This window comes from Hemibagrus wyckioides, linkage group LG28, assembly GCF_019097595.1.
Source record: "Hemibagrus wyckioides isolate EC202008001 linkage group LG28, SWU_Hwy_1.0, whole genome shotgun sequence".
In the NCBI taxonomy this organism is placed as follows: Eukaryota; Metazoa; Chordata; class Actinopteri; order Siluriformes; family Bagridae; genus Hemibagrus; species Hemibagrus wyckioides.
This window is the reverse complement of record NC_080737.1, coordinates 6235604-6248643: the sequence shown is the minus strand read 5'-3', so window position 1 is coordinate 6248643 and position 13040 is coordinate 6235604. Positions and strand designations below refer to the sequence as shown.

Genomic DNA, 13040 nt, shown 5'->3' with positions numbered 1-13040 from the left:
GTTGTTTTTCAGGGGTTGGATTCGGCCCCTTAGTTCCAGTGAACGGAACTCTTAATGCTTCAGCATACCAAGACATTTTGGACAATTTCATGATCCCAACTTGGTGGTAACAGTTTGGGGATGACCCCTTCCTGTTCCAACATGACTGCACACCAGAGCACAAAGTAAGGTCCATAAAGACATGGATGAGCGAGTTTGGTGTGGAGGAACTTGACTGGCCTGCAGAGAGTCCGGACCTCAACCCTATAGAACACCTTTGGGATGCATTAGGGCGGAGACTGTGAGCCAGGCCAAAACTGGGACGTCTGCCCTTACATGCACATGAATGTAATATGGAGTTGGCCCGCCCTTTGCAGCTATAACAGCTTCGACTCTTCTGGGAAGGCTTTCCACAAGGTTCAAGAATGTGTTTATGGGAATTTTTGACCATTTAGAAACAAACAGAGCTGGAGTGGAAGAGTGAAACCTCACCGTGCTGAAACTGCACTTCCACCTTCAGGTACTGCCTGAGTAAGTCCATCACTACTGCCCTCATGTGGCCGCGGATACCGCTGCGATACCTGTGGATGCAACACAAACAGTTGGTCAGTTTCTGCATGCTTAAAATGACACTTTTCCAAAAAAGTAATTATTTATTATTTAGTATTTATATACATAAAGGTGCCAGAACTATTGCAACAATGGTTTTGTATAACTAAGGTTATTATTATGTTTATGACCACAATAAACATAATTGTTACTGACTTCTGGACGAGCTGCACGATGCTCTGCGTGTTCATGAAGAAGACCTCACGCTCGGACTTCCTGTTCAGTGTGGCGGCGTGGCTGTCCAGGATGTTGGCAATCTGACACAAAAAGAAGGAAAAACAATACATTATGTTTAATTAACTTAATTATACTTGATATAATGCACGTAAATTAAAGGTGAAGGATTTTAGTATACACACAAATACATTTATAAAATAAGATTGCCTTATGTGTGGGTAAATATATATATACACACATATATAGACAAAGTAAAAGGGGATAAAAACTGAATTTTTGTTAATAAAATAAAAAACACATTATTCTGATGCTTAAAGAGACTGTGTGTGTTTGTGTGTGTGTATACCTGTTGGCTGGGGAACTGGCAGAGCACAGAGGTGATGTTACTTGCATACTGTGCCATCTCCTTCTTGATGGCCTTCTCTACAGCTGGAGGGATTCGACCCGACACACTCGTCATGATGTCCTGCAGTTCCAGCAGGGGCAGGGACGGATCCCGCAGGGTCTTCATCAGCCGCTCCACCCACTCCTTCAGCTGAGGACACACACACACACAAAGAAAGAGAGTGAATGATACAGACAGTGTCAACCGACACACTCTGATAGGAAGGTATACAGCTGATTTGCTTTGTGTGTGTATTTGTGTGAGTGTGTGTTACTTTGCCACTGAAGAATGGCTCAGGCAGGCAATAGCCGTTCATGATGTGCATCAGGTGGTCGAGAGTGTTGTGGAAGACTCGGTGCAGCTTTTCCCCTCTGAGAGCCACGGCCTGAACACTGGGTAACGCTCCGGTATGCAGGTCCGCCTAGACCACACACACACACAAACACAAACACAGCAAATCAGATGTACACCCTCCTATCCCAATTTGAGTCCTAACATATCTTAATTTTTCCAAGCAGAAGTCACTTTTCCAAAGGGCAGAGCTTGAGTTTTATTTAGTATGCCTGATCTCACATAAGTTCATGTGACAAGCAGTGATGCAAACCAGTTCAAAAAAAAAGTTTACCTGCTGCACTCTGCTGGGATCGTCCAGCTGCAGTTTGGCTATAACGCAGCCCGGCTCCAGCACAGCCCCTGCTCGCTTCACATAGTGAATACATCCTGACTCTACTGCAGTTAAAGTCATCACCATTTTCATCACCTGAAGGGCACACAAACACACACACACAGTCAATAGTTTGTCACTATTAATGCAGCAGTAAATAACTTTTGGTGCTTCAGCCATCATATATGTGTTGGTATTTCGTACACACACAAAACAGTACTGGAACGTGTACAGATATTTATATCACAATATTTCACCCACACATACCTCGATTTCAGCGTAGCACTGGCCTGCAAATACATGGCCCCCATCCTCCACGGTATACTGGATAAGTTTACCAGCAGACGGAGAGCGCAGCAGCGACGGGTCATTCTCCTTCTCAAACACACAAGTCTTATTACCGATAGTGATGCGATACCTACGAGACCAGAGAACACACTGAAATCACACATCTACAGCTACCAGGGTTGTGACTGCCTCAAAATAATAATCCCCCAAACCCAAAGACTCGCTAATGTACATTACCAGGCAAAAGTTTGGACACACCTTTTAATTCAATGTTTTTTGTTTAGGGATTTATTTTCTACATTCTAGAACAATACTGGAGATTTCAAAACTATGAAATAACACACAAGGATTTATGTAAGTCAGTTGTTACTATAAGACACGAAGGTCAGGTGTTCTGGAATAGTTCTTGCAAGAACAGTATGGTCAAGTGCATTTGCAAAACCCATCAAGCACCATGATGAAACTGGCTCACATGTAGACCATCCCAGGAAAGCAGGACCAGAACTTACCTCTGCTGCAGAGGAGAAGTTCATTTAGAGTTACCTCAGAAATCACCAATTAACAGCACCTCAGATTAGAGCCGTTATGAAGGCTTTACAGAGCATCATTAGCAGACATATCTCAATATCAACTGTTCAAAGGACATTATTGTGGATTTCGGCCGCCTTCAGCATTGTTTTACAATATAGAAAGAAAGAAATATCAGGAAAGACCATGGGATTAGAAGATGTGTCCAAACTTTTGACTGGTAGTGTAAGTGTCGCACCGGTCCACCTCCTCCTTCATGTAGGTGGTGTAGCTGCTCCCGTCGTAGGACAGCAGCAGGCCGCCGTCGCTGAGCCGGTGCACGTCCACCTCCACTGACGAGTTGTTCATGATGAGAACGTAGGAGTTCGGGGACTGACGGGTCACCTTCAGGACGTATTTCATGCCCTCGTAGATGAGTTCAGTGTCGACTGTGTTCAGGAGTGTGTGTGCTGCCAGCACCTGACCTCTGCAGAGAGAAAGAAAAGGAAAGGAGGAAGTAAGCAAGGAAGGAAGGAAAGGACAAAGGGAAAAAGTAGAAAGGAAGGAAGGGACAAAGGAAAAAGTACAAAGGAAGGAAGACAGGAAGTAAGGATTGACAAAGGAAAAAGTAGGAAGGAATAAGTAGATAGGAAGGAAGGATAAGAAGAAGGAAAGGAACAACATAAGAGAAAAAAGAATGATGAGATAGAAGCGAGAAGAAAGAAAGAAATGTTGGATGTTGTAGCAAAAGCTGAAACAGCTGAAACAGCACATTTCTAAAAATCCGTATAGGCTGAGAAATGAGGAGTACGTCTCACCTCTCGAGAGAATGCAGGAAGTTGGACACGCTGTTTCTGAAGTTTACATCCGCTATGTGCAGCGCACCACTCACTATACCCAGAATGGTGTCCGGACGCTCCGCCTATGAGAGACAGCGAGACGGAGAGACAGATGAGAAGTAAATGAAGTGGGAACAACTCACTCTTTCATCGACTAATGCAACCGTGGAAAAAATTCATATGATCAATACAGAGGAATAAAGGACAATATTCCTGACTGGTTTTATCTGGTATAATAACTTTGAGCATGTATAGAAAAGACAGAGGCTTTAGTATTAGTAGTAATAGCAGAGGTTAAATTCTCTCACGGAGTAATCATCTGTACCTGCATTTTCTCTGAGATGAGTCGGTCCAGCCAGCCGGTGTCAATGCTGTTGTGCTGGAAGCTTTCAGTCTCCAGCAGTTTGATCAGATACTCCACTGTGGTCCTGAAGTCTCCTCTGATCGAGAGCTCTTTCAGAGCCACCACCATGTTCCTGATGGAAAAAAAAAGAATGAGAATGATAAATGTACGTCATACTACAAATATTTACCACGTATACACACACACAGTTATATACAGTGTACATACGAGATGGCCTCTTCGCGGTTCTCCCCCCAGGAGAAGCAGTGACCGAACTGCGAGTCTGCGAACTCGTGCAGTCCTCCGGCGGCGGCCACGCTGAAGTAACCCCACACGTTCTTATTGCTGCGGAAGTTCAGCTCCTGCACCGTGCCCGAGCTGGGCTTAAAACCCTGAGACAAACATACAGCGTTTCTCCAGCTATGTGTTCTTCATTAACAATAAATATAGTAATAAATAATCATAGCAACCACATTTAATGAATCTTCAATATATTCACACACACACACCTCATCTGGGTTCTCGCTGGTGATGCGAGCTGCGATAACGTGTCCTCGCGGCGAGGGCGAGGTAAAGAGCGCCTCGAAGTCGATGGGGGAGTCTCCCCACGGCTGCACACAGTACAGCATGCGGATGTCCTTGATGCGGTGCAGAGGGATGCCCATGGCGATCTGACACACACACACACACACACAAATCACACTTTGCTTTACAAGCAAATGATATATCAGCTGCAGAAAAAACAATCACCAAAAGACAGATGTAATGCAAATGCTATTATTATGGTTTCTATAGTAACAACTTCTATGGTGAACGTTCTGCGTAATCTAATACTAACTATAAACTGTGTTGTTTTTTAAACAAATAAAAAATAATCACGTATTGAAGTTTTCTTTTATTCTCCTATTTCCCCTCATTATTATTTTCTATATTATCCCATTAAGAATCATTCCTCTATCTAACAGTATGTGTTGTAAGAGCATTAACCCTTCCCCCAGACACACACTGACCCGAGAGCACGCTGTCCCCCACTGTAGCCTCGCTGACCTACATGCAGCACAATACAGTGTGTGTGTGTGTGTGTGTGTGTGTACGTGTATGCGGTTACTTAAGCAAACAAGCCGTTGTGAAGACTACTGTAATTCTAAGCGATAGCAAACACACACCTTAAAATGTCCACTTACACATTACTATATAGAACAAAGCACCTCGCACCTCTCACGCATACACACGTGCGCGCACACACACACACACACAGACACAGACCCACCTTAAATGTACACTTACCCATTACGACACAGAACAAAGCACCTATCTTACTCTCACACACTCATACTCATACATGCACACACATGCACACACACACCTGAAGCTGGGCGGCAGGCAGGTTCACATCAGCCACCATCTCTGTGCAGGGATGTTCCACCTGCAGACGTGGGTTCAGCTCCAGGAAGTAAAAACTGCCGTCCTGACTGTAGAGATATTCGACTGTCCCTGCGCTGACGTAGCCCACCATCTTAGCCAGTTTCACTGCACACTGAGAAACACACACACACAAATCCTTACAAATCTTTTCAAATACTTGGCAACATGACACATCTGTAGCACATAAGCAATTTCAGGTTTTACATCTACAACCATATTTATAACTGTAGTTGTAGGAGTATGCTCTGATATAAAAATAACAAATTATTTTCATTTACCCGCTCCATGTTCTCGAACACGTCGGTGGTGGCGATGGTGGCCGGCGCCTCCTCGATGATCTTCTGGTGTCTGCGCTGAACGGAGCAGTCTCTGCCGAACAGCGAGATGGCATTGCCGTACTGATCGGCCAGGATCTGCACCTCCAGATGCCGGGCGTGCTTGGCAAGCCGCATGACAAAGATGGGCGACCCGGGCACCTCCGTTTGTACCTGTGATGGGCAGAAAATTCAGCATTCAAACTTTACTTTATTAAATACAAACACTACCACAAACATGATGGTGATTTTTCATTTTTACATGAAATGATGTTGAAGTTACTGTTACACCAGAAAAGTTCATTACATTTCCGTGTGTTTTGTTCCTCTTATGCCTCAACAATTACCTAATATTAAAATGCTAAGAATTAAAGGCAAGTTTTGGCAAGGTTTTTTTTTCCAGCTAGCTACCATTTGCCAATTCTGGTGTTATATGATACTCATGATCTTTTTGATTGTGTCATTTTCTTGCATTTTCTTCAATACACACAGCAGCTTATCAAACGTCTTGAACAACCGACCTGTCGGAAGAGATTGGGGAAGTCATCTGCGCTGTTGACCTTGCGGATGCCTTTCCCTCCCCCACCCTCTGAAGCCTTGATCATCACCGGGTATCCCACCTTCTCTGCAGCCTGTCAGTCAGAACACATGGCTCAGATATGCTAGCAGCGAGCAGGAGCTCCACATGCAGCGTTAAAAATGTGAGTGTAGATGCTACCTTAAGGCCGGCCTCTATGTCATGAATGCAGCCCTGCTCATAGAGATCGTTAGGTACGTTGATGATTCTCTTCTTCTGGTCATTTTCCGTCCATTCGACTGTTAATCCTGTTAACGTAAACACATAATGGTTGTTTTTATATTTTTCTGATCTTCAAATGGTCTCTCAAATTCTGTTTGACTCAAGCTATCTGAACAATTTGGGGGGTTTATACAGACTATTGGGGTTGAACACGGCCTTGGCCCAAGCTAATTTAAAAGTTTAACAAGCCACCTTAATATATTGAGGTTTTATATAGACTCATCCCAAGCTACCTTAACCTTTTGGGGTTTTATGTAGACTTGGCCCAAGCCCCCTTAATATTTTAAGGTTTTACATAGACTCAGCTAAAGCTAGTTTAACTTTCTTGGGTCGTACATAGATTTGGCTGAAGCTACTTCAACATTTTGGGGTTTTGTGTGGACTTGGCCCAAGCCACCTTGATATTTTGAGGTTTTATATAGACTCAGCTCAAGCTGCTTTAAAATTACATGGATGTTGCCGAAGTTATTTTAGCAGTATAAGGTTATATATAGACTCAATCAAAGCTGCTTTAACATTTTAGGGGTTTTACATGGACTAAGCTTAAGCTATTGAACATTTTAAGGTTTTCCCTGGACTAGCCATTTTACACAGTGAGAACCAACAGACCTGTTCCACTCCATGGTAGAGTGGGAATTCCAGCCGTCTGAGCCACGATAGATGATGCAATCTTGTCTCCCAGAGCCCACATCGCCTGACTGGGAGGACCTGGGAACAAGGAAAAAAAAGTTACCACAAATCCACTCTGTGTGCTGATGAAATCAGATGGAAATATTGAGGAGACTGACCCATGAAGGCGATGCCATTCTTGTGAAGGAGTTCTGGGAGTTTGGGGTTTTCAGAGGCGTGACCCCAACCGGCCCACACCGCCTGGCATTGACAGGAGATTCATACATTAAACATCATCACTGAGCAATCAGATATCAATTATTATTGAATGGATACTTATTTCTAATAATATTTTACAAAGTCTATAAGAAATACCTGAACTGGGATACGCTTAGCAATGTCCAAAATGAGCTCTACATTGGCGTAGTTGTTATTGTTGGTTCCTCCAGGGACAGGGACATAATGATCAGCCATTTTTATGTACTCTGTGAAAAATGAAAATCCTTATTTTAATAAAAAAAAAAAAAAAAAAAAAAAAAAAAAAAAAAAAACTGTTTTATAACTACAATGAATAGTGTGGAACATCTGCAAAACAAGTTAGTTCCTGTTGTTGCTCAGCACTGGAAAATGGTTTGTACAATCAATCTGAATTGCACTGAACAAAGAGACCTGAAGAGACCTTGTCCATTCAGCACTGGAGACACTTTTCTCCTTTCACGTCACTAATCAGTAGCTCTTTCTGTATTAATTAGGCCAGGCTTGGCCAGGACAAAGCCAGCCTGTACTGTATAAACTGACATAATATATTCACCCTCGCCAGTGAATGGCAGAAATTCTTTGCCCCTTTCATTGCTGTGTATTGTTCGCTCACCCGCATTGGCCTTCAGGTCCTCGGGGGTGACCATGACAACGAAGCGGATGGCGCGCTCGTTCCGAAACATCTCGTATGCCCAGCGCCGGATGGAGCGCATGCACTTTACGGCAGCGATGCCGTTATTAGCGATGAGGACCTGCAACCACAAAATTAAATATTGTGCTAGTCTAAAGTAGTGTCTTGTTCAAGGTTACAGCTAAACTCTCTCCATAAAATTTGCATGACTTAAATCTCAAAAGCTAGCAAACAATTACTCAAAAGAAAAACAGACATCAGGTCCTACTCTGGTTAGCTTTTATTCGTCATTAGTCGTGTTGTCGTTTCCCAAATTTCTGACACGATTCGATTTACCTTCTCAATGACTTTGTTTCCTCCGAAGCGGGTCACGAACTCAGCGGGCGAGGCCACGGTAAAATCCCTTTGTAGGTCAACACGTCTGCGATCACGTCCCTGCTTCACCAGGTGTAGACCAGACATACTGGGCCTTAAAGAAAATAAAAACACCAGGCAATATAGTGAGAGTTTACATCAGACTAGGCTTTACAGGGAGCTCCGACATGCAGTCAAGCTCCTAGATTGTTTCACGGATATACAAGAATATTAAATGTAGCTATAAAGGGATAAAGAGACCGACATGTCCTTCTTTTTTTTGTTAGATTTACAAAATGTAACCAACCGCGTAGCACCTTCATTTATAATTACGTTTAGCCACGCACACAAAACTCCATAAAAGGCAAAGTTCACACAGAGCTGAAAACAAGAAACTGATGGTGAAAGTTGTAAATGTTGTTTGCGCTAAATCTTCACAGTAACTCATCGAAGATTAACTGATGATTAACCGAGTTCCGTATTCATATCTTTCCACGGATTTGAATGAACTGAGTAAAAACGTCTGAGAACAATTTTTAACCCATACTTTTGTTCATGTTCAGGTGAATAAATGAAGTTTACTGGTGTGTTTTTATTCCATTCATCACTTGTAGGGAATTATACTTGGATTTTTTTGTTTTTGTTTAGTAAAATAATGACAAATGTATTACACTCGGTGACTTCACAACCAAAAAAAAAGACTGCTGCAAAGATTTCCGAATCTGAAAGCTCTGCTTCCTGGAAAGTGTTTTACACTTTTGCACACACACACCATAGGGTGGTAATGAAGGGGTAGAGTGTGAAGAAAAATCTTTCCTCTGTGTGTGTGTGTGTGTGTGTGTGTGTGAATTCTGCATGGCCTCTCATTGCGCTGTTGCATCAACACTAGTACGCTGGCATGTAAAAGGGGCCACTGAAATAGAGGCATGGTGTGATCCTCCCTAACTCCTCACACACACACACACAGACACACACAGCCCTGCCTACTTGCTCAACGCAGATGCTCTTTTCCACCAATAGGAAGCAGGTAGAGCGCAGGGAGTGTCTTGTCATCTACACTACAGCAGTGTCACTGACCTTTTTATATTAAATTTGCCGTACGTTAGAAACATATCGATTATTATTACAAGTCATTATATTACAGTAGCTATTGTGTCATTTCTGAGTCGGCAAATCTTTGGCATTAATCAGGAGTTTTATGAAATGCACCTAGAACAGTGTTAAAGGTCCACTGACTTAGAAACATTATCAGTCCATGCTACACTAATAACCAACATAACCTAGTGATAGAAGAGGGTTAGTGTCTGTGGTGTTAATGCTGCAAAACAGATTATAAAGCAATATAGTGATAAGAAACACAGATGGAAGTGTTTTAGAGTAATCTGTGGCAAAGAATGAGAACTACAGATGTGTTCACACTCTCACACACACACTCTCTCTCTCTCTCTCTCAGTCACACACACACACTCTCTCAGTCTCACACACACTCACTCTCTGTCTGTCTGTCTGTCTGTCTGTCTCTGTCTCTGTCTCTCACATACACACACCTCACTGTCATGTTATTTCATGCCACTGTTTTCTCCATTAAATTTAAAATAGAAAATTTTAAAGAACTGAAAGAAAGCCATTTTTGTAGAACTGAGCCTGAACTCTCTGTAGTTGCACTTTCCTCTCTAATTAACTTTTCACACAGAGACTGGCGGGACAACCAAACGTTATCTAAATGAGTGCAATTCAGACGTCTAACGACGGCAATGACACACACAAACACAGACATGTTACACAACGCACGGCTGACCTCATGTTGTGAAAAGGCCCGTCCAGGCTTTCGAAAGTGCTGTCCGAGCTGAGGGAGCACGGGGACGCCGAGCGCTCCTTGTCCTCCGCTGACAGCTCCGACTTGCCCTGAGTCTCGTCCTCAGAGTTGTCCTCCGACACGGAGCCGATGGTGAAGTGCGATGCGGCCGGAGGCTTCTCCGCCGAGGGATCCTGCTCCGCCATGGCCGGACGACACTGGCAGGCTCCGAACACTGAGGAAACACAGAAATGGAGGGATGAATTAAATATTCAGAGATGATTTCAGATGGATTAAACATGAAACTGGACTCAAGACTTAACAGTGGCGTAGAAAGTGATCCACTCTTTTGTGTAGTCCCTCTGGAGGTCAATTCAGTTCTACAAGCACTTTGCGTGCATGTAAATTCAGATATGACTTTGATGGAATCTAGCCTGCCTTTTACACTTTAGGACATGCCCACATGATGGGGTTTCAATCCCCACCTCCTTTGGTCAGACCATATCCAAAAAAAAAATTTCAAAAAGGATTGAGGGTCATTTCCACATCCCTAAGTCAACATTACACATTTCCATAAATAAACAACACAGTAAAACATGCAACGGTTTGATTCTCTACTGATCCGATACGATTTTGGTTCAGGACAGAGACACACTATGATTCGTTACTGATCCAATATGATTTGTTTTTAGCACTCATACCATTTGACTCACTATTGTTCCCACATAATGTGGTCAGCATCAGTACAATTCGATTCAGGCCCGATTTCATTTAACAACAATACACTTTGACTCTTTATGATTCAATTCAGCGTTGATACAATGTGATTCACACCTGAGCCAAGGTGATTCGTTTCAGCATGAATACAATTAGATTCAGACCTGATCTATCAGCACTGGTGGAAAATGATTCACTACTGACCCAATATGATTCAGTTCAGCACTGACACAAAACGAGCCGCAACCGGTCCGATACAAAACTGTTCGGCACCAATACCATTCGATACACTGCTGAATCGATATAAAGTGATTCAGCACCAACAGGATTCGATTCAGACCTGAGCCGACAAGAGTCTGATCAGAATCGATACAATTTGATACAGTCTCTATTTAATATCAATTCATCACCACCTGACCAATCAGAATCGAGAACTGGCTGTGATATGAATATTAATGAGAAGCGGAGCTCGGAGTGATGAATATTCATGAGCAGTGGGCGGTCTCTGGGAAGAAACTCCACGACTGTACAAATATCTTTAAAAGATATTTCAGAGATAAGACTAAATATCACTCAGGATGAAGTATAGACACAGAAATAAAATGTTTACGGAATAATATACAGGATATTTAATGTCCTTAAAACCCCACTGCAGGGTCTAAAGTGATCTGAACACACCTTTTAGACCGTCCTGCTGAACCAGATAAACGAGTCAACACGCGTGTCTCAGCTACTGCGAGCAACAAACACACTACTGGTTAGTTATTTAATAGAACTGTTGATGAAAAATACCTATAGATAAACAAAAAAACAATGTTTGTTGTTTGTTTACTTGTGTCGTATGCGCGTGAAGGGGATGGGACGCATTACTGTTTATAGAAAAGGCACGTCAGTGATGTTTACTGATGTTTCCAAGCTTCCAAACTCTCGCGAATAATCGAAACATTTATTTTTCTCGAATTGTCTCGGACATTGTTTCGCTTATATTTACGTTTGCTGCATAGAAATGGTGCACGAGATGACTTAAAGCCGGCTAAACATCCAGCTAGCGTGCTTCTGAGCTAATAAGCTTAACTACTCACCGTGAGAAATGAGCCGGCAAGCTATTCTGGAGCGGTATTTCCGACGAATTAATGCTATTCTTTTTTATTATTATTATTTATTTCGACCTCTAAATAACAGCATGTCTCGTCCTCCAGTGCTGACTACCGCCTCATTGACAGCGACATCATCGTGATGCGATACGGAAGCGTTATTTTTACCCTACCCGTATTCAAACGCTCCCGGCTCCTTCGCTGCGATTGGTCGTATGCAAATCTACATCCGACTTCAGGTCGCTGATTGGACAGATCTAGCAGTCAATCGCAAAACAAGGAAGCGCTGTGTCTGAATGTAGGTCGGAAATATAAAAACGCCGACAAGGAACGAGGTTACTGTAGACCGTCGAACTATGACCTTTAAGAGACTCACGCCGAATAAGGGAGCCAATGGGGTATCTGTTTTCAGGCGGAGGCGGGCTCAGGCATGCTAATAAGGAGAGGTGTAACCAATGAGAAAGAGGGTCTGGAGGTCCGCGTGTTTGTGCGCGGTATCGCCTGATCCGACTGAAATCTGTTCATGAATTAAAGGTGACGGCGCACCAGGATGGAGGCGCTCAAATGGTAGGAAAAGGAAAATAGTTGGCACAGTGACATACTGGTATCGTTTTTAGATTAATTTCAAGCTTTTTTCCCTCTTTATTTATATAACAGGTAATATGATTTAATAATGAAATGCAGTAAACAGAAAATGCACTAGCAAACGAGGGCATAAGAACTGCAATTAATTAATTAATTAATTGTTGTTGTTAATAATAATAATAATAATAATAATATTTTTATTTTATATTTAGATCAATATTTATTGATCTAAGATATAATTTATATATATTGGTTTATATAGCTTTAGGGAAATAAAAAAATATTTAAAAAAATATCCATACATATTAAAAGTGAAAAAGTGAAAAAGTCTTATCAAAGCAATAACAAGAACAAAAGAGCAATTTAGTATAATAGTCTGGTTCAGTTGGGAAGATGTTGAGGTTCTCTTTGGGAGTGACACGGTTGGACAGGATTAGGAACGAGTACATCAGAGTGACAGCTCATGTTGGACGTTTGGGGGACGAAGTTAGAGAGGCCAGATTAAGATGGTTTGGACATGTCCAGAGGAGGGAGAGTGAGTATATTGGTAGGAGAATGTTGGACATGGAGCTGCCAGGCAAGAGGCAAAGAGGAAGGCCAAAGAGGAGGTATATGGATGTAATAAATGAGGATATGAAGCTAGTGGGTGCAAGTGTTGGGGATGCAGA

General features: G+C 42.5%; 1 protein-coding gene across 12 annotated transcripts in view; it reads right to left on the bottom strand.

Moving 5' to 3' along the window:
• The window catches only part of acaca (acetyl-CoA carboxylase alpha), a 37713-nt gene extending 25775 nt beyond the window's left edge, over positions 1-11938 (bottom strand). For 6 of the 12 annotated variants that reach the window (XM_058382567.1, XM_058382576.1, XM_058382570.1 and 3 more), the window contains exons 1-22: positions 11776-11936; positions 9980-10211; positions 8164-8296; positions 7810-7948; positions 7314-7423; positions 7118-7199; positions 6939-7037; positions 6249-6355; positions 6052-6162; positions 5495-5704; positions 5158-5328; positions 4301-4462; positions 4020-4183; positions 3774-3924; positions 3428-3531; positions 2869-3096; positions 2082-2232; positions 1776-1910; positions 1425-1571; positions 1112-1300; positions 745-845; positions 472-560 (exon numbers count right to left, since the gene is read on the bottom strand). In XM_058382567.1, the coding sequence (XP_058238550.1) occupies positions 472-560; positions 745-845; positions 1112-1300; positions 1425-1571; positions 1776-1910; positions 2082-2232; positions 2869-3096; positions 3428-3531; positions 3774-3924; positions 4020-4183; positions 4301-4462; positions 5158-5328; positions 5495-5704; positions 6052-6162; positions 6249-6355; positions 6939-7037; positions 7118-7199; positions 7314-7423; positions 7810-7948; positions 8164-8296; positions 9980-10182 (2986 nt within the window). In that variant the 5' untranslated portion in view covers positions 10183-10211; positions 11776-11936. Of the gene's footprint in view, positions 1-471; positions 561-744; positions 846-1111; positions 1301-1424; positions 1572-1775; positions 1911-2081; positions 2233-2841; positions 3097-3427; positions 3532-3773; positions 3925-4019; positions 4184-4300; positions 4463-5157; positions 5329-5494; positions 5705-6051; positions 6163-6248; positions 6356-6938; positions 7038-7117; positions 7200-7313; positions 7424-7809; positions 7949-8163; positions 8297-9979; positions 10212-11775 lie in introns of all 12 variants that reach the window. The other 6 variants (XM_058382565.1, XM_058382566.1, XM_058382568.1 and 3 more) reach the window with 2 other exon arrangements.
• Positions 11939-13040: the final 1102 nt, after the last annotated feature.